Raw genomic sequence first — 21,143 nt, 5'->3', positions numbered from 1 at the left:
GTACAGCAGCAGGATAGCCTCCAACGCTGATATGTCATCTTCCTCATTGTCGGTGCCCTTGCCAACACCATTCCAGAGCCGTCGGACTCTGAGTTTGACTTTCATGGTCACCTATCACTCTTCATAGTTGGTGCGAGTCAGCGTCGGCCAACTGGTGCCGCCGACCTTCCGCACCGTACGAACAACGACCTCCTGTCGTGGTTGGGCAGCCACAGCAGTGCCACTGCTGTTGCCCATCTCCGAACCGTTCGTCATCGCCAGCGGTTAGTCCGGCGACGGCGCTTGTACGGCTCTGATACCACCAGGATCACCGGCTCAGGTGAGTCGACCGCTCACCAGTCTTGCCGAGCACCCGCTAGTGTTGCCGAGCACCCACTAGCCGTGCCGATCACGAACAGACGTTGTCCGACAACACGCTATGGCTAGAGGTAGAAGAAGAAGGGAGAACAGAGCATACACACACAGTACAAAGAGACACCAGCGTTGGCCGGAGATGACAAATCTGAACTCTCTTTGTTGAGTTGCAGTGGCAAACTATATATACAACTCTATCCATCTAGTCCTAGTATAGCTGTACTGCTGTAACAGTAACTATATAACACAGCAGGGCTGACTTCTGCGCCTGTCCCTACATGTGGTTACAGTGCGGCAGGTGAGCCGTTCGACGCCTACCTCTACAGTGGCTACAATACCACAGCAGGGGGACTTTTCGGCGCCGCCTTCCCTTGCTGTGTGTTCACACAAGGAAGCAGTAGATTATCTAACAAATATAACCTAATGCTTCAGATCATCACCATTCACCTGGTGTTCTGCCAATACAAAAAAAAAAGGAATATAGCTGCTAAAAAACAAGACACGGACGAAGAACAGAATCACTCTGAACTGAAAAATCCAACGAATTTTCGGAACAAAAACTATGTGATACATCTAAAGCTCTTTCGCTGCTGATCATCTGCATGCAAGGCTCAGAGCCTCAGACTATGTCCTTCAGACCTGGCCGGATGTCCTATTGCAACAGTTTCTGTCCCGTGCATAGAAACTTTTAACTGCACTTCACAATACATGTTTACCTGCTGTCTGTCGGTCACCTTGCGCCCTTAGCATATCCCCACAGTTTCAACAGATACAGATGAGCCAAGAAAAAATAACAAGTAAACTGTTGAGAACAGGCAAGATTTACATCAGTGTTTCGTCTCTTGTTTACGGAGATACATTGCACCAGTCATCCATCATGACACCTCATCTTGGATAAAAGCATCTATGTTGGATAAAAGCAGATCCTATAGGCCCTGTTCGTTTATCTTATAATCCGTTTTTTTCAGCTTGTTTTTCAGCCGGAACAGTGTTTTTCTCTAACAACAAATCAGCCGAAACAGTGTTTTAGCTTGTTTTTCAGCGAAGCGAACGGCGCCTATAGGAATCCAAAGAGTTTATTTATTCCCTTAATCATGGTACAACTTGCTGGCATAATCGTGACTGGTTTACTGAAACTAATTTGATTGGATCTGCTTTTCAAATTAGTCTCCAACATAGACGCATCAAATTACTAATGCATCTCCTGGAAAGCTCGACTCTTTTTTAAGGATCAACAACATTTATTTTCATTATTGATATTTACAGCCATTACAAAACTGTAACAATCTTCAGAATGTAACACAACAACTCAGCTTCTCAACATTTATTGCTCCACAAAATATAGCCTAATGGTTCACATCACCACCATGCTCCTCCAATACATAAAAAAAAATCTATGTGAGACATCCGAAGCTACTCCTGCTTTTGCTGCAGATCATCTCCATACCAGGCCCAGACTATGTCCTTCAGCCCTGGCCGGATGTCCTCTTCCAACAGTTTCTGGTACTCAACTGAATCACCACTTGTTTGTTTCATCTCAATGAGATGGTAGGATGGTGTAATCTCAAAGATCTCCGTGTCAAACTGAAGGACACCATTCCTCCCCTCCCTCCTCCCTTGAATCTTGACAATGCCATTATCCTTCTTCCTTATCCTGAGATTCAGTGCTTTTGCAACCTCTTCAAGCTTTGAGATGATGGCCAAGGCAGGCTTATCTGAAGTGAACCTTGTTTCCTTTCTGCACTCCTTTTTGATAAATAGACCAGACAGGTCCAACCCTGTTGAGAATGAGATAATTTCAAAGGCATTTAGGTTTGTGGCAGCCAGGGGCTTCATATCTTCGTGAGCAATCTTCTTACGCCTAGTAGCAAGCACTGGGGCAGCATTCTCATTAAGAATTTTCTCCTTTACTGCACGGATCTCCCCAGGACCCTTTCGGAACCAGGTAGACTCTTTTATCTTCTGAATTGAAATTCTTGTGCTCGGGTTGGGGTCGAGGATCTTGTACAACAGCTTCTTGAGTTTGTGTGAAAACCAACTGGGGCACCTGAAATCACCATGCTGTATCTTCCTATACATCTCCATCAAGTTTGGGCCCTGGAAAGGGAGACAGCCAGCAGCAAGAACAAACAGGACAACACCACAAGACCAGATGTCTGATTTTGCACCATCATAGCCTATCTTGCTGATCACCTCTGGAGCTACATACGCCGGTGTTCCACAGGTAGTATGGAGCAGGCCATCTTGCCTCTTTGACTCTGAAAGTGCGCTCAGTCCAAAATCTGTCACCTTGAGGTTCTCATTCTCATCCAGCAGCAGGTTCTCAGGCTTCAAGTCCCGGTGATAGACACCTCGGCTGTGGCAGTGATCCACTGCACTAATGAGCTGCTGGAAGTATTTGTGTGCAGCAGCCTCTGTGAGCTTGCCACTCTTGTCAAAGAGCTCACCACCTTTCACATACTCCATGACAATATATATCTTGTTTCTTGTCGCCATGACCTCATGAAGATGAACAATGTTCTTATGCGCCACTAACCTCATTGTTGTGATCTCACGCTTTATCTGCTCAGAAAGCCCGACCTTGAGCACTTTGTCCTTGTCCATCATCTTGATAGCAACACTCTGGTTGGACTCAAGATTCCTTCCATAGTGCACCTTGCCAAACGTGCCTTTCCCCAGCAGTCTCCCCATCTCATACCGCTCCATCAAAGTGTTCCCTCTGCTCTCCATATCTTTTATTATCTTGAAAAGTATACAAAACACAGGGCTACCTTTCTGTTACCAATCAGGTGGACAACAAAGATTTTAGCCCTCCTCCCCCATGTCATGGTCCATGACGGTGAACAGCATTCTTATGGCCTGGTTGTGTCGGAGTCTGAAGGGCGTGGAGTTGGTGAAGGTGAGGTGATCGCTCACATCAAGAGACGAGCAGACCAGCAGATTTTGCGGAGCAGCGAGGTCCTTGATGTTGCAGCAGAAATCTCTTCTATGAAAGCACATCTTTCAGCATTCCCTGAGATTTTAGCTTCTTGTTATGGTGGTTGTAATCTGCACAAAAGAAAAGAAGCATAATTAGACTCTGAAATTGGAGGACCACATGAAAAGCTAACAGTTTCAGTTAGCTACTGTATGGGCCGCATAACAACAAAATCAACCAAATAAAGGCTTTACAAAAAAATAAAACATGCTGGCTGTGTATGTATATCAACAATACAGTATAAAGTGCCAGGTAATGGAATAAGACAATAAGTTAGAAGAGTCCAACAAAGGACAGCATCATTTATCAATAATCAATAGAAGGCACAAAGAAGGTAAAAAGCAGGATCCATGGAATCGCACTTTTTCTGCACAGTCTAACTAGCTATTTGGGCCCCAGCGAATGCTCTTCCGATCTCTAATAAGGCCTCGTTTAAATTCAGGGCGTAAAGTTTTAGAGTCACATCGGGTGTTACATGGAGGTGTGGTATGGAGCGTTCGGATATTAATAAAAAAATAAATTACAGAATCCATCGGTAATCCGCGAGACGAATTTATTAAGCCTAATTAATCCGTCATTAGCACATACGTTACTGTAGCACCACATTGTCAAATTATGGACTAATTAGGATTAAAAGATTCGTCTCGCAAATTAGTCGCAAACTATGCAATTAGTTATTTTTTAGTCTATATTTAATACTCCATGTATGTGTCCAAACATTCGATAGGATAGGGAGTAAACTTTAGGGGAGGAACTAAATAAGGCCTAAGAATCCAAGCCATAGCACAGTAATAGTGCCAATAGTTGATAGGAAATCTAAGGCAAAGGGCATCCATGGCCAGCGGCGGATTCAACGGTGGTGGTGGTGGCCCCCCTACCGATACCGGAGCCCTGGAGCCCCCTGGATTTTTAGGCAAAGTTCTATCGTGTAGGTGGGGCTGAGACTTAAGATCGAGCAGTAGTCGGAGGTATGTTACTATCGCACTTTTGTTCAATTTCCCTAAAATTTTTCATGGATCCGACGCTGTCCATGGCAACAACCACAAGATGTCAACTCTCTGCATTCAAAGATTCACTCATTCTCATGCACAAGAACTTCGTTCAGAGGAAACTGAAACAAGCAACGATGGAAGGAAAAAAAAAAATATCCGCAGGCTATGTGGACAGAGGGAAGGGGCCATAACCGAAGGAAAAAAAATTGGCCTTTCACAAACCTAACGCCTGGAGACATAAGGCTGCATGAGCTTATATCCTGTGGGAATCCGACTGAAAGCACAGTTTGGCATCAAGACGAAATTAAAGGCACCGCGGGATGCAGACCAAGGAAAAGCCGCCTACTTTTCTTTTCATGAATCTATGCACCACAGCTAACAGGGAGGCGCTAGGTTCTTGGTACAATCTACGCCATGCGCCCTTACACTACAGCAAAGAACCCGTAAACAGAACTGGAACGCATGGTGGCGGACGGCGGCTGGCATGAACCAAGACTGAAACTGAAAGTATAGATAGATGAGGAGACAGAGGGATGGACTGGTTGTGTTACCAGTTGCGACGCCACCAAGACGAGGAGGACGAGGAGTGTGAGGACGACGGGACAGGAAAGCCAAAGCTTTGTGAGGTGGCTACCCCGCTTTTTTTTTGGCGGAATATATGGCCGTTGCCTGAGTTCCTCTGAGCTTGGGACTTGGGATGCCGCGACAACGAGGAGAGGAGGCTCCTCTTCTTTATACAGGGGAGCCAGGGGGAGCAGCCGATTTTTTTTTTTGTTTTTCTACCCTTTTTTTTTAAGATTTTCACAAATACGCCTATGCAGATATCCTTTCAAAAACTAGATCCTGGGGTCGGCGCCGTTGCAATTGACGCCGAGATTAGAGAGGCCGGTGGCATGCGTGGTGGTGACGTGGCAGCCTACACTGATAGAGAACAAAGCTTTACTCCCGGTGGGGAACCCCCTCTAGTCCCGGTTCCCCACCCGGGAGCAAACATCCCTTTAGTCCCGGGTCAGGAACCAGGATTAAAGGGGGACCTTTAGTCCCGGTGAGTAACACCAACCGGGACTAAAGGTCCTCCCAGCTTTAAAAAAATAATGCCTCCCACCGCTGCGTCCCGTGAGATTCGAACCCAAGACCTCATGCATTGCCTCGCGCGTAGCTTACCACCCCACCTACACAACACATCTGACAAAGGATGGGATGCTTCCCTTTTGAACTAACCCATCGGAGGACCTTTAGTCCCGGTTGGTGTTACCAACCGGGACTAAAGGGTCCTTTAGTCCGGGTTGGTGTTATCAACCGGAACTAAAGGGTCTACCTACCAACCGGGACTAAAGGTTGGGAACTTTTAGTCCCGGTTGGTGGCTCCAGCCGGGACTAAAGGTCCCCTGCCACTGTGCCGAGCGCAGTAGCCGTTGGGCAGTGATCTTTAATCCCGGTTGGAAACACCAACCGGGACTAAAGGTCTCTCTAGTTCCGGGCGCAAAAAATGTCGAGACTAGAGCCCATTTTGACCTCGGATGAAAGGTCTGTTCTCTACTAGTGCTAGCTCGACGCCGAGGTAGGCGCCACGCATCTTGGCGCCGAGGTAGCTTACACAGAGGCCCCTTAAGTCAGGTTTCATATCTCTCTTTCTCTCTCACTTTCTCTCATTCGCTTTCAGTTCGACGCCCGTTCGCGCCGCCTCCATCTTCTCGTCGCCGGCCGCCTCCCCGCCACTCCTCCTCGCCCGCCGGCTCCTCCCCGCCCTTGCCCGCCTCCGCGCCGGGCGCCAGCCACCCTCTGCCGCTCGACCGGGGCAGCGGTGCCAGGGCCGGGGTCCGGGTGCCCGCCTCTTGTGGCCAGCCGCCTCCGCCCGCTTGGCCGCGCCGGTGCCCACCCAGGGAGCACGAGGGGGCGCCCCAAGGGACGCGTGGCAAGCTTCCCCGCCGGCCGCCTCCGCCTCCCGTCGACCGGCTCAGCTCCCCTGCACCGGCAGCGCCTCCCCTCCACTCGAGCAAGGTACATTACTTTGTTAATTTTCTTCTTAGTTAACAATAGTTAGTTAGTGTAATAGTGATTTACATAGGTATATAGATATTTAGATAGATAGGTAGATAGATGGATACTTAGGTAGATGGTTACTTAGGTAGTTAGTTAAATATTTTGTGTAATTAGCTATTTACATAGATTGATACATAGATACTTGGTTACATAGGTAGTATTTAGTAGTAGTTAGTAGTGACTTGATAGTATCTATTTATTTAGTTATTACGTACTAGAGACCCTCTACTTAGTATCTAGCATCCATTTTGGACTAAAGTAGTGCACCTTAGGCTTTTTACCAGTTAGAAGTTTGTAGGCGGTCTTTTCTCCTTTCTTGTGAAGATATAAGCGGTTGATAGCATGGCATGCCGTGTTGGCCGCTTCCGCCCAATAGTTGGTTGGAGTCTTGTATTCATCCAACATTGCTCTTGTGGCTTCTATGAGCGTTCGGTTCTTCCTCTCCACAACACCATTTTGTTGTGGAGTGTATGGAACCAAAAACTCATGCTTGATTCCTTCTTCATCAAGAAACTCTTCAATGTTGGTGTTCTTGAACTCTGTCCCATTGTCACTTCTAACTCTCTTGGTTTTGACATCAAACTCATTTTGGGCTCTTCTTGCAAACTTCTTGAAGATACCTTGGACTTCACTCTTTTCACACAAAAAGAACACCCAAGTGAAATGAGAATAATCATCAACAGTTACAAAATCATATTTGTTACCACCAATGCTTATGTAAGCGACGGGTCCAAATATGTCCATGTGAAGCAACTCTAATGGCATTTCGGTTGTCAGTTGTCACAACATTCTTGACGGGATGTTTAGCTCCAACTTGTTTTCCCGCTTGGCATGCGCTACAAATCCTATCTTTCTCAAAAGAAACATTTGTTAGTCCAAGGATGTGTTCGCCCTTTTGAAGTTTGGCCAAGTTCCTCATCCCAACATAGGCAAGTCAGTGATGCCATAACCAATCCATGCTAGATTTTGCCATTAAACAAGTCTAGGGATTTACTCTATTTGATGTGAAATCAACTAGATAGAGTTTCCCTTTTAAATGACCCATAAATGCAATAGAGGAATCCTCCCTTCTATAGACTTCCACACCCTTATCCGTAAAGAGACAATTATAACCCATCTCACAAAGTTGTGAAACGGACAACAAATTGTATCTCAATGAATTCACAAGTAAAACATTAGAAATAGAATTATCATTTGATATAGCAATTTTACCCAAACCAAGGACTTCTCCTTTTCCATTGTCACCAAACACAATATTTCCACTTTGATCATGACTTGGTTGAAATGATGTGAACATGTCCTTCTCTCCGGTCATATGATTGGTGCATCCACTATCCAACAGGAATATTCCTACAAAGATAAATTAAGCTTTTGTTTTAGGTACCCAAAAAGATTTGGGTCCTAGGGGGTTAGTCACATAAAACTTGGGCACCCAAACACTCCTCATAATTTCCTTTCTCTTTTGGGCACCAACATACTTAACCACAATCTTGCCATCCTTGCCCCAACAACACATATAGTCACTAGCATAGCACCATGGAAGTGGTGCTTGTGGCTTGGGGACATCAGATTGCTTTGTCTTGATTGTCTTGGTACTTGTAGGTTGGATCTTTGGAATGCAGACCTTGTTGTTGGCCTTGCATATTAGCTCATCAAGAGCAACGCCATGCGCCCTTACACTACAGCAAAGAACCCGTAAATAGAACTGGAACGCATGGTGGCGGACGACGGCTAGCATGAACCAAGACTGAAACTGAAAATATAGATAGATAAGGAGACAGAGGGATGGCCTGGTTGTGTTACCAGTTGCGACGCCACCAAGACGAGGAGTGTGAGGACGACGGGACAGGAAAGCCAAAGCTTTGTGAGGTGGCTACCCCGCTTTTTTTGGCGGAATATATGGCCGTTTCCTGAGTTCCTCTGAGCTTGGGACTTGGGATGCGGTGACAATGAGGAGAGGAGGCTCCTCTTCTTTATACAAGGGAGCCAGGGGGAGCAGCCGATTTTTTTTGTTTTTTTGCCCTTTTTTTTTAAAGATTTTCACAAATACGCCTATGCAGATATCCTTTCAAAAACTAGATCATGGGGTCGGCGCCGTTGCAATTGGCGCCGAGATTAGAGAGGCCAGTGGCGTGCGTGGTGGTGACGTGGCAGCCTAGCTCGGCGCCAAGGTAGGCGCCACGCATCTTGGTGCCGAGGTAGCTTACACAGAGGCCCCTTACGTCAGGTTTCATATCTCTCTTTCTCTCTCACTTTCTCTCATTCGCTTTCAGTTCGACGCCCATCCGCGCCGCCTCCATCTTCTCATCATTGGCCGCCTCCCCGCCACTCCTCCTCGCCCGCCGGCTCCTCCCCGCCCTTGCCCGCCTCCACGCCGGGCGCCAGCCACCCTCTGTCACTCGACCGGGGCAGCGGTGCTAGGGTCGGGGTCCAGGTGCCTGCCTCTTGTGGCCAGCCACCTCCGCCCGCTTGGCCGCACCGGTGCCCACCCAGGGAGCACGAGGGGGCGTCCCAAGGGACGCGTGGCAAGCTTCCTCGCGGCCGCCTCCGCCTCCCGTCGACCAGCTCGGCTCCCCTGCACCAGCTGCGCCTCCCCTCCACTCGAGCAAGGTACATTACTTTGTTAATTTTCTTCTTAGTTAACAATAGTTAGTTAGTGTAATAGTGATTTACATAGGTATATAGATATTTAGATAGATAGATGGATACTTAGGTAGATGGTTACTTAGGTAGTTAGTTAAATATTTTGTGTAATTAGCTATTTACATAGATTGATACATAGATACTTGGTTACATAGGTAGTATTTAGTAGTAGTTAGTAGTGACTTGATAGTATCTATTTATTTAGTTATTACGTACTAGAGACCCTCTACTTAGTATATAGCATCCATTTTGGACTAAAGGACATGTGTTTCGATATGTGTATGAACTAGATGGACAACCTAGTGACCATATATCATGGAGGCAGCGTGGAAAGAGATCGTTATGGATATGTTGAGTTTGTTGAGATGCAAAGCGTGCCTGTGCTATTCAATGATAGGCCTTCCTTTACCGAGTTGGTTGCAAAGGCTCAGGAGGAGCTACGTTGCCATGGAATTGATGATGGCATCACAGTTGAGGGTGTACTTCACCTAAGTTCTCCACCCAATATCCTCAAGCGGATCATCCCAATTGGGTGTGAGAGTCAGTGGGACAATTATGTGAGATCAGCTATGAAGAGTCAGTTGCAAGGTTTGGACGTGGTTGTGCGTCGGGTGTTAGTTGATCCCACCCCTCACGGGTTTTCGCCACCAATGGTTCAGCGGACACACTTTGACCCTCCCGTACGAGACCTTGATGTGGATGTGGAGGTTACGCGTAATGTGCCTGATGCTCAATCTGCCCCTAATGAGGTCCATATTTCTCAGGAAGTTCGACATGATGTTGGACTCATGATGTTGTGGTAGATAATCCTCAAGGGATCCCTTTGACATAGAATCATCCCAGTAAGTGTAGTATCCACATCCTTCTTTGGAGCTTACGCCCTTCGTTTCATTCATTTGTCTCATTCTTTTCTTGTATTTCTGCTTATGGTGTAGGAGACATTCTTGATAATGTGGATATGCCTTCTGTTGCTGCGCATGTGCACTTTGAAGATGGATTCCATGCCTCCAATAGTGTGGAAGATCAAGTTATGAATGATATGGAGCCTTATTAGATCGCAAGGGCTATTGATTTTGATGATGACCACCCTGTTGGAGAGCTCACGGAGAGTGATATTGAGATGATGAGGCGTATTCTCCTTGACTGGGATCTAAGGGTTCATGAGTTCAGCAGTCTTACTCATTCTGATCAGGCTTTTGCAGAAAGGACGGGATGATGAGCTGCTAGATGCTCTTGAGGCTAGTCCTAGCATTGAAATTGAGAAGGGGAGGGCTTTCTAGAACCTCCCTACATTGAAGAGGTGGTTGCAATAGTACGCTGTGCTATGTAAAAGACCATACAAGGTCGTGCATTCATATGTGGAGCGGTGATACACAGTTGTGTGCAACAAGGAATGCTGTACATGGAGGGTTTGTTCAAGGAAACAAAAGGACAGCGGAAAGTGAAAGATCACAAAAGTTGTCGGCCCACACACTTGTGCTGAACAGGAGCTCACAACGAAGCATCGATAGTTGAGCTCTACCCTCATTGCTAAGCGAATGATGGGAATATTGCAGGGAGAACCCAATATGAAGGTGAGGACAATTATAAAGACCGTTGAGCAGTTGTATGGTTTTATGATAACGTATGGTAAAGCTTGGAGGGCTAAGCAGTGTGCGTGGAAGATGATATATGAGGACTGGGAGGATGGTTATGAGTATTTGCTAGTTCTTTTCAATGCAATCAAAGCGGTTAATCCAGGCATGCATTATGAGTACATCCCAAAACCAAATGAATGGAAGGATGGGCGGCAGATATTTTCCCGTTCTTTCTAGTGCTTCCCTTAGTGCGTTGAGGCCTTTAGGCATTGCCGTCCTGTCTTCTCCTTTGACGATACGTTCTTTCTTGGTAAGAACCCGGTCACACTTCTTATAGCCATATCCTGTGATGCAGACAACAAGTTGGTTCCTTTGGCATTTGCTTTGGTTGAGAAGGAGAACAAAGTTAGCTAGGGATGGTTCTTGTGGCTGGTCCGTGAAATGATCTAATAATGCCTAGAGGGGGGTGAATAGGCGTATCTAAAAATTTACTGCAAATGCTAAGTTCAAATCTGTCAGTCAATGTCGGAAGTCCCGGCGTTTGGGTCGGAACTCCCGACATTGTCAGAAGTTCTGGCGCAAATGTCAGCAGTTTCGACGCCTATGTGAACTACAAAAGCAGTGCCAAATTTAACTTTGTGGATAAATAATCTTACAACCTCACTTCCTAGTGGTTTGGTGAAGATGTCGAGTCACTCCCTTGATGCCGTAATGCCTCCAAACCGTAGATCGAGTCCAAACCCTAAAATAGAGGTTTGGGAGAGAAAGAGACAAACAAATACAAGTAATCTCTAGCAATCTCAACAACAACAACAACAAGCACGCGGGACACAAGGATTTATCTCGAGGTTCGGCAACCCCACAAAGGAGCTCCTACGTCCTCGTTGTTGAGGTGACCACCAAGGTTAGAGTCTCTTCCACCTCCTTGCCTCTCTCAAAGCGACCACAAAGGTCACTTGAGCTTTCCACTAAGAAATCGAAGGGTGATACAAACTTCCCAAGGCTCTTCCACAAGATGGAAGCTCTTGGGCAATGCCTAGCCGGCTAGGGGCAAAGCCCCAAGAGTAATAGATGCAAAATCAACTGGGTTGATGAAGAAATCAAGTGCTCAAGCTTGCCAAAGTGATGCTCTCACTTAATCCACTCTCCTTTCACTAAAAAACCTAAGGGAATCGAAGATTAGAGCAAAGAGGGAAGAAGAGGGGTGCTTTAGTTGCTTGGGAGCTGTTGAGCACGAAGTGGGTCAGCTGTGAATGAGTCCGTAACGGTTAGAAATGAAGAGAGGGGTATTTATACTCCAAGTGAAAATCTAACCGTTCAGATCTACGTCGGATGTTCCGACGCAGATCTCGGGACTTCCAATGTTAACAGAAAACACTGTTCACACAGGGTCAGAAGTCCACGCGTGCAAGTTAATGTTAGAACTCCCAGCAAACATTGGGACTTCCGATGATCGGAACTTCCGACGTACGTCGGGACTTCTGACGTGCGTAGTTAAACAGCCAGCAAAGCTCTAGGTGTCGGGACTCTCGACAGGCTTAGGGAGTTCCGACGAGCACAGACAACCAGACAGTCAGAACCACAGATGCCGGGACTCCTGGCTTGGGTTGGGACTTTCGACTGTCGGAAGTTCCGACTCACGTCGGGACTTCCAACGTCTACGGTCACCGCGTAGGCTAAGTGACTGGGAGTCAGAACTTTCGGCAAGAGTCATGACTTCCGACTGTCGGGAGTTCTAGCTTACGTCGGGACTTCCGACACCGACAGTCACAGAAAAATAATCTACATGCTCGTGGAGTGCTAGAGTGTCTCTCTTTTGATTTAATTATTATGCTTGAGCACTCTATCTTCCTCAGACCTACTAAATTTGCATCCCTCTTTATAGTGCGGCGGATCCTAAACTCAAAAGCAAAAATAAAACCTTTGGTGAGCGCTTTGAGTTTGTCCACCTTTACAACTTCAAAAATTGAGGGATATCATTTCATCTTTATCAACTCTTTGATTCTTTCATGGGACTAATAGCTGCGACATGTCTCATTAAAATCACATTAGTCCCTAATTTGGATGTCATCAATACACCAAAACCCACATAGGGGGCAAATACACTTTCAATCTCTCCCTTTTTGGTAATTGATGACAACCAACTTAGGCTTTTATAAGAATGAAAGAATTTAAAGCTTTTGAACCCCAAAATTTATGAAGAGGTCCCCCTTGATGTATGCATGAATTTGAATATCAATTAGAATCATCTATACATGATTTGCAAACCTCAAGACAAAAACTCCCCCTAAATTTTGCAATCCGTGGGGTGCAACAAATGTGTGTGAACAAATAGATATCCATGAAAAGAAATTGCAATATGACATGTTATTTCACACAACTAATAAAAATAATACGATGGGCAATATTTAAAAGTAGAAATTTGAAGCAACACATGACCATCAAAATACATGCACCATCACAAGTAGAGACAAGCACAAGTTAATAAGCTAGATAGATAATCATGACTTGTCCTACAATCATTCATCACAAACATATATAGATATTTGTCCATCACAAAGTGGCCACCACACGATAAAGTGCTTACATGCTAAGGGTTTTAAAAGTCTCCAAACAAAATAACCAACTAACTTATTACAAGATATCAAAGCCTAACACTCCCCCTTTGTTAACAAGTGCCAAAAGGGGTAGGCCGCATGAAAAACCAACTACTCATCCTCGTAGTCATCATCCTCATCGTGGTCACCGTTGTCACCACCGTTGTCATGTTCATCATCATCGTCCTCGATGTAATCCTCATCTTCTTCCGTCGCCTTGCCCTTGCCATGAGGGCGAGAAGTCGCATCATCTTCGTAGGCCGCACAAGCCTCATCATATAGAGCCAACGGATCATGGGGAGGCACAAACAACAGCGGAGGAGAAGAGACAATCCCTGCATGCTATTCCAACTGATATAGCCTCTCTTGCATATCGTGCTCACATTGAGCACTAGCACAACACTGTCAAACCATGTATGTCATTAGGAACTTGAACTTGTTGGGCTTCTTTCTAGAGGAGGACAAAGAGAGGGGCTCGGCACTAGAAGAACAAGCAACAGCAGCAGTTGTTGAAGCACCACGGCGAGAGCGAGAACCCGAAGCCCCTTTCCCTTTAGCTTTGGCTGCATCAGCTTTCTCCTGCATTTCTCTAGCAGCAATGATAGAGGTCTTGTTGGATATCTTGAGAACCTTTTGCTGAGTGTCATAGGGAAATTGAATGCCGGACACTTGCTCAATGACATGCATAATGTATGGTGCGTAAGGAAGATGCTTCACGGAATCCTCAGTAGCATCATGGATCTTGTTCCAAATATATCTACTGATGGAAAACTTCTGAAACTCATCTCCAAATCGCTGAAGCACCTTCTGAGAATCATCACATAGGTAGGTGGAGTCACCTACCTTCGGATACAAGATTTGTCACAAGATATTATTCAAAACATAATAGTAGGGCTTTAGAAACACTATCTGTCCATCAGCTGTGTGTCCATCAAGATACATATGTTGGTACTCCTCCAAAGCGAGATCCTCATACTCAGTCAACTCAGTAGCAGTGCGGTCGCTGTGACTCAAACCAAGAAGGCGAGAGAAAGTGACGAAGTCCACCTTATAATGCCTGCCTTCAGTGGTCCAATGAATAATGTCAACAACACCGGTAGGGTCTTTCTCATGATGATAAGAAGCATAAAACTAACAGATTAGCTTGTTGTTCCAATGCTTCCTAAACTCTAGCAGGTAGGATAGCCCCATTGAGTGTATATCCTGAACCATATGCTCTAGCTCGGGTTCCTTGTACTTGCTAAGAGAGTATGCATTAATGCACTTCATCTGAAGGACTGGTGGCTCCCTCTTCTTCAAAAACTTTCAATATAGAATGGAGTCATAAAAGTCATAATGGAAGGGGTGCCAGAAACGATACTCAAGTCGTAGGTCCTTCTCGTCCTCAGCATAAAGATTACTTCCCCTCATGGACCTGATGTCCTTAACCCGGTGACGATAGTCCATAGGAAGAGGAGTCCATCCACCAGTAGGATTTGGAGCCATGGTGCGCTCCCGCATGATCGGTGACACACCCATGAACGGAACAAGCTAAGAGACAAACCCCGGACCGTGAGTTGGGGTGCGAGTTGGTGGAGCAGCAATGGTGCGTCCGACACAGTCAAACACTTCCTCTTCTTCATCAACCATCAGCACATCCCCAATAGGGGCAGGAGCAGGAGGAGGAGCGGCAGCCGACGACCCTTGATCATCATGATGACGGGTAGCATGGGAACCACCAGCACCACCACATTGATATGACGCCTTGGTGCGACCAGACTGTCTGGGGACAGTGGCACGGTCCTGGTTCTTCTTGGACCTCTTCTCCTGATGATGCGAAGGACTTCCACCATCCATGACTGCGAAGAACACAAAGTGGAACTTAAGAAATAATACAAGGAGATGCGAACGAACATCGAGAAGTGAAGAAACAGGAATGGAGTGGTCACCCTAGGGTTGGGAGTTCTGGCCATAGTCAGGACTTTCGACAGCCGAAAGTTCTGACCAGACGTCGGGAGTTCCGACGGTCAGAACCTCCAACGGTCTCCGGGACCTCCGACGCCCAAGGTGACCATCCCATTCATGGGGCTTCAAATCACGACATACATTCATACAAGGGAGATAGAGGAGTAGAGAGAAAGAAGGAATAGATTCAAAACGCAAGGTACATTGGAGTTAGGGTTAGGACGCCACGGTAGTACCTTGAATCGATAAAGGAAGGAGACGAAGAGGAACAAAATCCATAGGCCACGAAGAAATCGACAAACGCGAACACCTCGACCACACAAACTAAATTTCCACCATGATCCGAGGAAAAAAAATAGGGCGTGACGCGGTGGCGTGAGGAGGAGCGAGGGCGGCACAAGGAGAGGTGATGGCGGCGCGTGGAGAGAGAATGAGGGCGACGAAAGGGGAGGAGGGAGAGATAACCGCAGATAAGGGACCAGGCTGGGTAAAAATTAATCGGGCAACCGACTCAGCGTGGTCAAAAAATCAGATCTACGTCAGGACTCCCGGCGTACGTCGGGACTTTCGGCTGTCGGGAGTTCCGGCGCGAGCCGGGACTTCTGGCCATCGGGAGTTCCGACCTACGTCGGGACTTCTGACATAGGGAAACTAAAAAACCCTCAAACTGCATTCACTCTACCATGTGGGGCAAAAATATGATGGACACTAATATTTTCACAAGTGACTAGATTTCAGTCAACCAACACAAAGCAATAGTCACTCATGAAAATTATAAGATAGATTTTGAAAGTGTCATACAATGTTTTCTTAATTCTTTTCTCCTAACTAGATCAAACAAAATGTGTGTGCAAGGGATCAAGCGACGTTACAAGAATCAATGATATTTAGTTCACTCCTCAAGGCACAAAATCTTGACTCATCTAGGGGCTTTGTGAAGATATCGGCTAATTGCTTTTCGGTGCTCACATGATGAATGGCAATATCTCCTTTGGCTTCGTGGTCTCTAAAAAATGATGCCGGATGTCTATGTGCTTTGTTCGAGAGTGGTTTACAGGGTTGTTTGCCAACTTAATGGCACTCTCGCTATCACACAAAAGTGGAATCTTGGTTAACTCACATCCAAAGTCCTTTAGTGTTTGCTTCATCCAAAGTAGTTGGGCACAGCAAGCGCCGGCCGCCACATACTCGGCTTCGGCGGTGGACAAAGCAACAGAATTTTGCTTCTTAGAGCTCCAAGACACCAAGGATCGACCAATAAATTGGCAAGTCCTAGTAGTACTCTTTCGAGTTACTTTGCAACCGACATAGTACGAATCGGAATAGCCAAGTAATTCAAAAGTGGAGCCCTTAGGATACCACAAGCCAAGATTAGGTGTGTGCACTAAATACCAAAAAATTCTCTTAACAGCCATCAAATGACATTCTTTTAGATTAGCTTGAAATCTTGCACACATGCACACACTAAGCATAATATCGGGCCTAGATGCACAAAGGTAAAGAAGTGATCCAATCATGGAGCGATATACCTTTTGATAGACATCCTTTCCTCCTTGATCAAGATCAAGATGTCCATTGGTTGGCATGGGTGTCTTGATGGGCTTGGTCTTGTCCAAGTTAAACTCGTTCAACATGTCGTTGGTGTACTTGGTTTGACTTATGAATGTGCCATCCTTGAGTTGCTTGATTTGAAATCCAAGGAAAAACTTCAACTCTCCCATCATGGACATCTCGAACCTATTTGTCATAATCCTACTAAATTCCTCACAAAAAGCCACATTAGTACTACCAAATATTATGTCATTGACATATATTTGGCAAACAAAGATATCATTATTGACTTTGCAAGTAAACAAAGTAGCATCGGCCTTTCCTATGTCAAAACCTTGTTTGAGTAGGAAATCCTTCAAACCATCATACCAAGCTCTAGGGGCTTGTTTGAGTCCATAGAGCGCCTTGTCGAGCTTGTAGACGTGGTTTGGATACTTGGGGTCTTCAAAGCCCGGTGGTTGCTCTACATACATCAACTCGGATAGGGAGCCATTGAGAAATGCACTCTTCACGTCCATTTGATATAACTTGAAGTCATGATGAGCGGCATAGGCAAGTAGAATACGAATTGATTCTAGCCTAGCCACCGGTGCAAAGGTCTCCCCAAAATCCAAGCCTTCAATTTGAGTGAATCCTTGAGCCACCAACCTTGCCTTGTTCCTTGTTACCACGTCATGCTCATCTTGCTTGTTGCGGAAGACCCACTTGGTTCCAATCACATTTTGCTTGGGCCTTTCCACCAAGGACCAGACTTCATTCCTAGTAAAGTTATTCAACTCCTCTTGCATGGCCATCATCCAATCTAGATCATCAAGTGCCTCGTCCACCCTACGAGGTTCCAAAGGAGGAACAAACGAGTAATATTCACAAAAACTTGCTAAACAGGAATGTGTAGTTACCCCTCGTTGAATGCTCCCCAATATGTTATCAACAGGATGATCCCGTTGAATGGATTGATGCACTCTAGGATGTGGCACTTGAGTTGATCTTTGGATAGGGCCATCATCACCATCACGGTCATGATCGATTGGAAGATCACAATCATGAGCTTGTGGAGGGTTGACTTCACTTCTTTCTTCATTGTTGAGTTGTGGTTGAGCTCACTCATTGTTGACACCATCTTCATGAGAATGACCTTGTGCTTCATTTGATCTACCATCTTGATTATTTCTTGTTGCGGAAGCTTCACCATGTTCATTGGATGAAACATGATGAATGGTTGGATCAAGATCATCATGCACAACATGGTCTTCATCTTCGTCTTCAACGGGCTTTACTTCACCAATAGCAAGCTTCTTGATTGCTTCGTGTGGAGCTTCTTCATTACCTACATTCTCAACATTGACTTGCTCTATTTGAGAGCCGTCGGTTTCATCAAAAGTCACGTCTACCGTGATTTCAATCAAACTGGTGGGTTTATTGAAAACACGATATCCATGTTCATTAGTACCATAATCAAGCATGAAACCTTCATCAATCTTTGGTGCAAACTTAGAGCTTTTGGATTTCTTGTTAAGTATGAAACACTTGCATCCAAAAACTCTAAAGTAGTGCACCTTAGGCTTTTTACCAGTTAGAAGTTTGTAGGCGGTCTTTTCTCTTTTCTTGTGAAGATATAAGCGGTTGATAGCATGGCATGCCGTGTTGGCCGCTTCCACCCAATAGTTGGTTGGAGTCTTGTATTCATCCAACATTGCTCTTGTGGCTTCTATGAGCGTTCGGTTCTTCCTCTCCACAACACCATTTTGTTGTGGAGTGTATGGAACCAAAAACTCATGCTTGATTCCTTCTTCATCAAGAAACTCTTCAATGTTGGTGTTCTTGAAATCTGTCCCATTGTCACTTGTAACTCTCTTGATTTTGACATCAAACTCATTTTGGGCTCTTCTTGCAAACTTCTTGAAGATACCTTGGACTTTACTCTTTTCACACAAAAAGAATACCCAAGTGAAACGAGAATAATCATCAACAATTACAAAACCATATTTGTTACCACCAATGCTTATGTAAGCGACGGGTCCAAATATGTCCATGTGAAGCAACTCTAATGGCCTTTCGGTTGTCAGTTGTCACAAAATTCTTGACGGAATGTTTAGCTCCAACTTGTTTTCCCACTTGGCATACGCTACAAATCCTATCTTCTCAAAAGAAACATTTGTTAGTCCAAGGATATGTTCACCCTTTTGAAGTTTGGCCAAGTTCCTCATCCCAACATGGGTAAGTCAGCGATGCCATAACCAATCCATGCTAGATTTTGCCATTAAACAAGTCTCGGGATTTACTCTATTTGATGTGAAATCAACTAGATAGAGTTTCCCTTTTAATGACCCGTAAATGCAATAGAGGAATCCTCCCTTCTATAGACTTCCACACCCTTATCCGTAAAGAGACAATTGTAACCCATCTCACAAAGTTGTGAAACAGACAACAAATTGTATCTCAACGAATTCACAAGTAAAACATTAGAAATAGAATTATCATTTGATATAGCAATTTTACCCAAACCGAGGACTTCTCCTTTTCCATTGTCACCAAACACAATATTTCCACTTTGATCATGACTTGGTTGAAATGATGTGAACATGTCCTTCTCTCCGGTCATATGATTGGTGCATCCACTATCCAACAAGAATATTTCTACAAAGACAAATTAAGCTTTTGTTTTAGGTACCCAAAAAGATTTGGGTCCTAGGGGGTTAGTCACATAAAACTTGGGCACCCAAACACTTCTCATAATTTCCTTTCTCTTTTGGGCACCAACATACTTAACCACAATCTTGCCATCCTTGCCCCAACAACACATATAGTCACTAGCATAGCACCGTGGAAGTGGTGCTTGTGGCTTGGGGACATCAGATTGCTTTGTCTTGATTGTCTTGGTACTTGTAGGTTGGATCTTTGGAATGTAGACCTTGTTGTTGGCCTTGCATATTAGCTCATCAAGAGCAACACCCTTGTTGAACTTCACACAAGGCACACCATTGATCATGTTCCTTCCATTGGCCTTTCCATCATACCTATTGTAGCCAATGCCTTCCTTGATTGATGGGTGCCTTGATGAATTGTATATAGTCTTGTTGGATTGCTCTTGACACTTGCACCCATTCTTTAATATCATCTTCAACCTGTGAATCTCCTTGTCTTTCTTCTCTAACTCAAGAAGGTTAGTTGTATATGCATTTACATCAATTTTATAGCATCTTTTACAACCATCACTAGTGGAGACATTAGAGTCTTCGGTTGCCTTAGGAGAAGTTAAAGTGCTAGCCCAAAGAGTACTATAGTTTAGCTCAAGATTTTGATATTTTTCTTTCAAAGCTTGTGATGCTTTCTTGAGCTATACTCTTCTCATTCTTGAGGCTAGCTACTTGATCATTAACCGAGGAATGTTCCTTAGTCAATTTCCCAATTGAGTTATTGGCTAAAGACAATTCTATGGTTAACTTCTCAACCTTCATCGTTTCCTCGGCGATAGATGCTTCAAGTGCAAGATTTTTCTCTCTCTCTTGAGTGATTATATCTCCTTACATCTCTAAGCATCTATCCCTCTTCTCTAATTTGTTCATTAGTGTTTTTATTTTAGATAAGGCCTTTTTACCAAATTTCTTTATCATAGTTGCTTCAATTTCTTCTATGTTCTCATCACAACTATCATTCTCATCACTAGAGGAAACAGGGTGTAGTATGTACCTTCTCCCCTTTTGCCATGAGACAAGTTGGGGTATAGTAGTCGTTGTCGATGAGGATTGGAGAAGAGCCTCGGTGGTGAACATAGGTTGGAGAAGAGTTTTGGTGGTGAAGTTGAGTTGGGGAAGATCATGGTCGGTGAAGAAGAGTGGTGGATGGACGATGTTTGCGACTCCCTTCTTCTTCTTCTTCATCATCACTTGAGTCACTATCACTTGACTCCCATTCTTCCCCAAGATGAGCTTCACCTCTCTTCTTGCCTTTGTTCTTCTTGTCTTCATCCTTGTCGTGCTTGTGCTTCTTTTTCTCATTAGGACAATCAGGCTATGAAGTGACCGGTTTGACCACATCCATAGCAAAATCTCTTTTTGAACCTTCTCTTTCCATCACCATAGGTCTTGCGGTTGCTTTTCTTCTTCATAAACTTTCTAAGATTTCTAATCACAAATGCAACCTTCCGCATTGGAATCTTCTTCTCCACTTGAGGAATCATCCTTCACTTTCTTCTTCTTTTCTTGACTTAAATCCTTGACCTTCATGTTGTTGAGTTGCTTTAAGGGCTTGCACTCTTATTGAATCCCATTGCATTAGGATTTTGATTGTGAGCATTGATTGCATCCTTCATCTAGACACTCATGATGCTTGAGTTTTGAAAGAACTTCTTGAGGGGTCATCTCATCATAACTGGGCCTTTCCATGATCATGGATGCTAGCATGTTGTTCTTGGCTCTATAGGTTCTCAACATCTTTCTAGCAACCTTGTTGTCATCCCATTCGG

The 21,143-nt window shown here is 45.0% G+C and overlaps 1 protein-coding gene across 1 annotated transcript; it reads right to left on the bottom strand.

Annotated features, from left to right (window-relative positions):
* Positions 1–1,712: 1,712 nt before the first annotated feature.
* Positions 1,713–3,099, bottom strand: LOC136504670 (CBL-interacting protein kinase 15-like). The gene has a single exon (XM_066499640.1). The coding sequence runs from the start codon at positions 3,082–3,084 to the stop codon at positions 1,768–1,770; it is 1,317 nt and encodes a 438-aa protein (XP_066355737.1). The 5' UTR covers positions 3,085–3,099; the 3' UTR covers positions 1,713–1,767.
* Positions 3,100–21,143: the final 18,044 nt, after the last annotated feature.

The sequence above is a fragment of the Miscanthus floridulus genome, chromosome 14 (genome assembly GCF_019320115.1).
Source record: "Miscanthus floridulus cultivar M001 chromosome 14, ASM1932011v1, whole genome shotgun sequence".
In the NCBI taxonomy this organism is placed as follows: domain Eukaryota; kingdom Viridiplantae; phylum Streptophyta; class Magnoliopsida; order Poales; family Poaceae; genus Miscanthus; species Miscanthus floridulus.
This window is presented reverse-complemented; position numbering and strand designations above follow the sequence as displayed.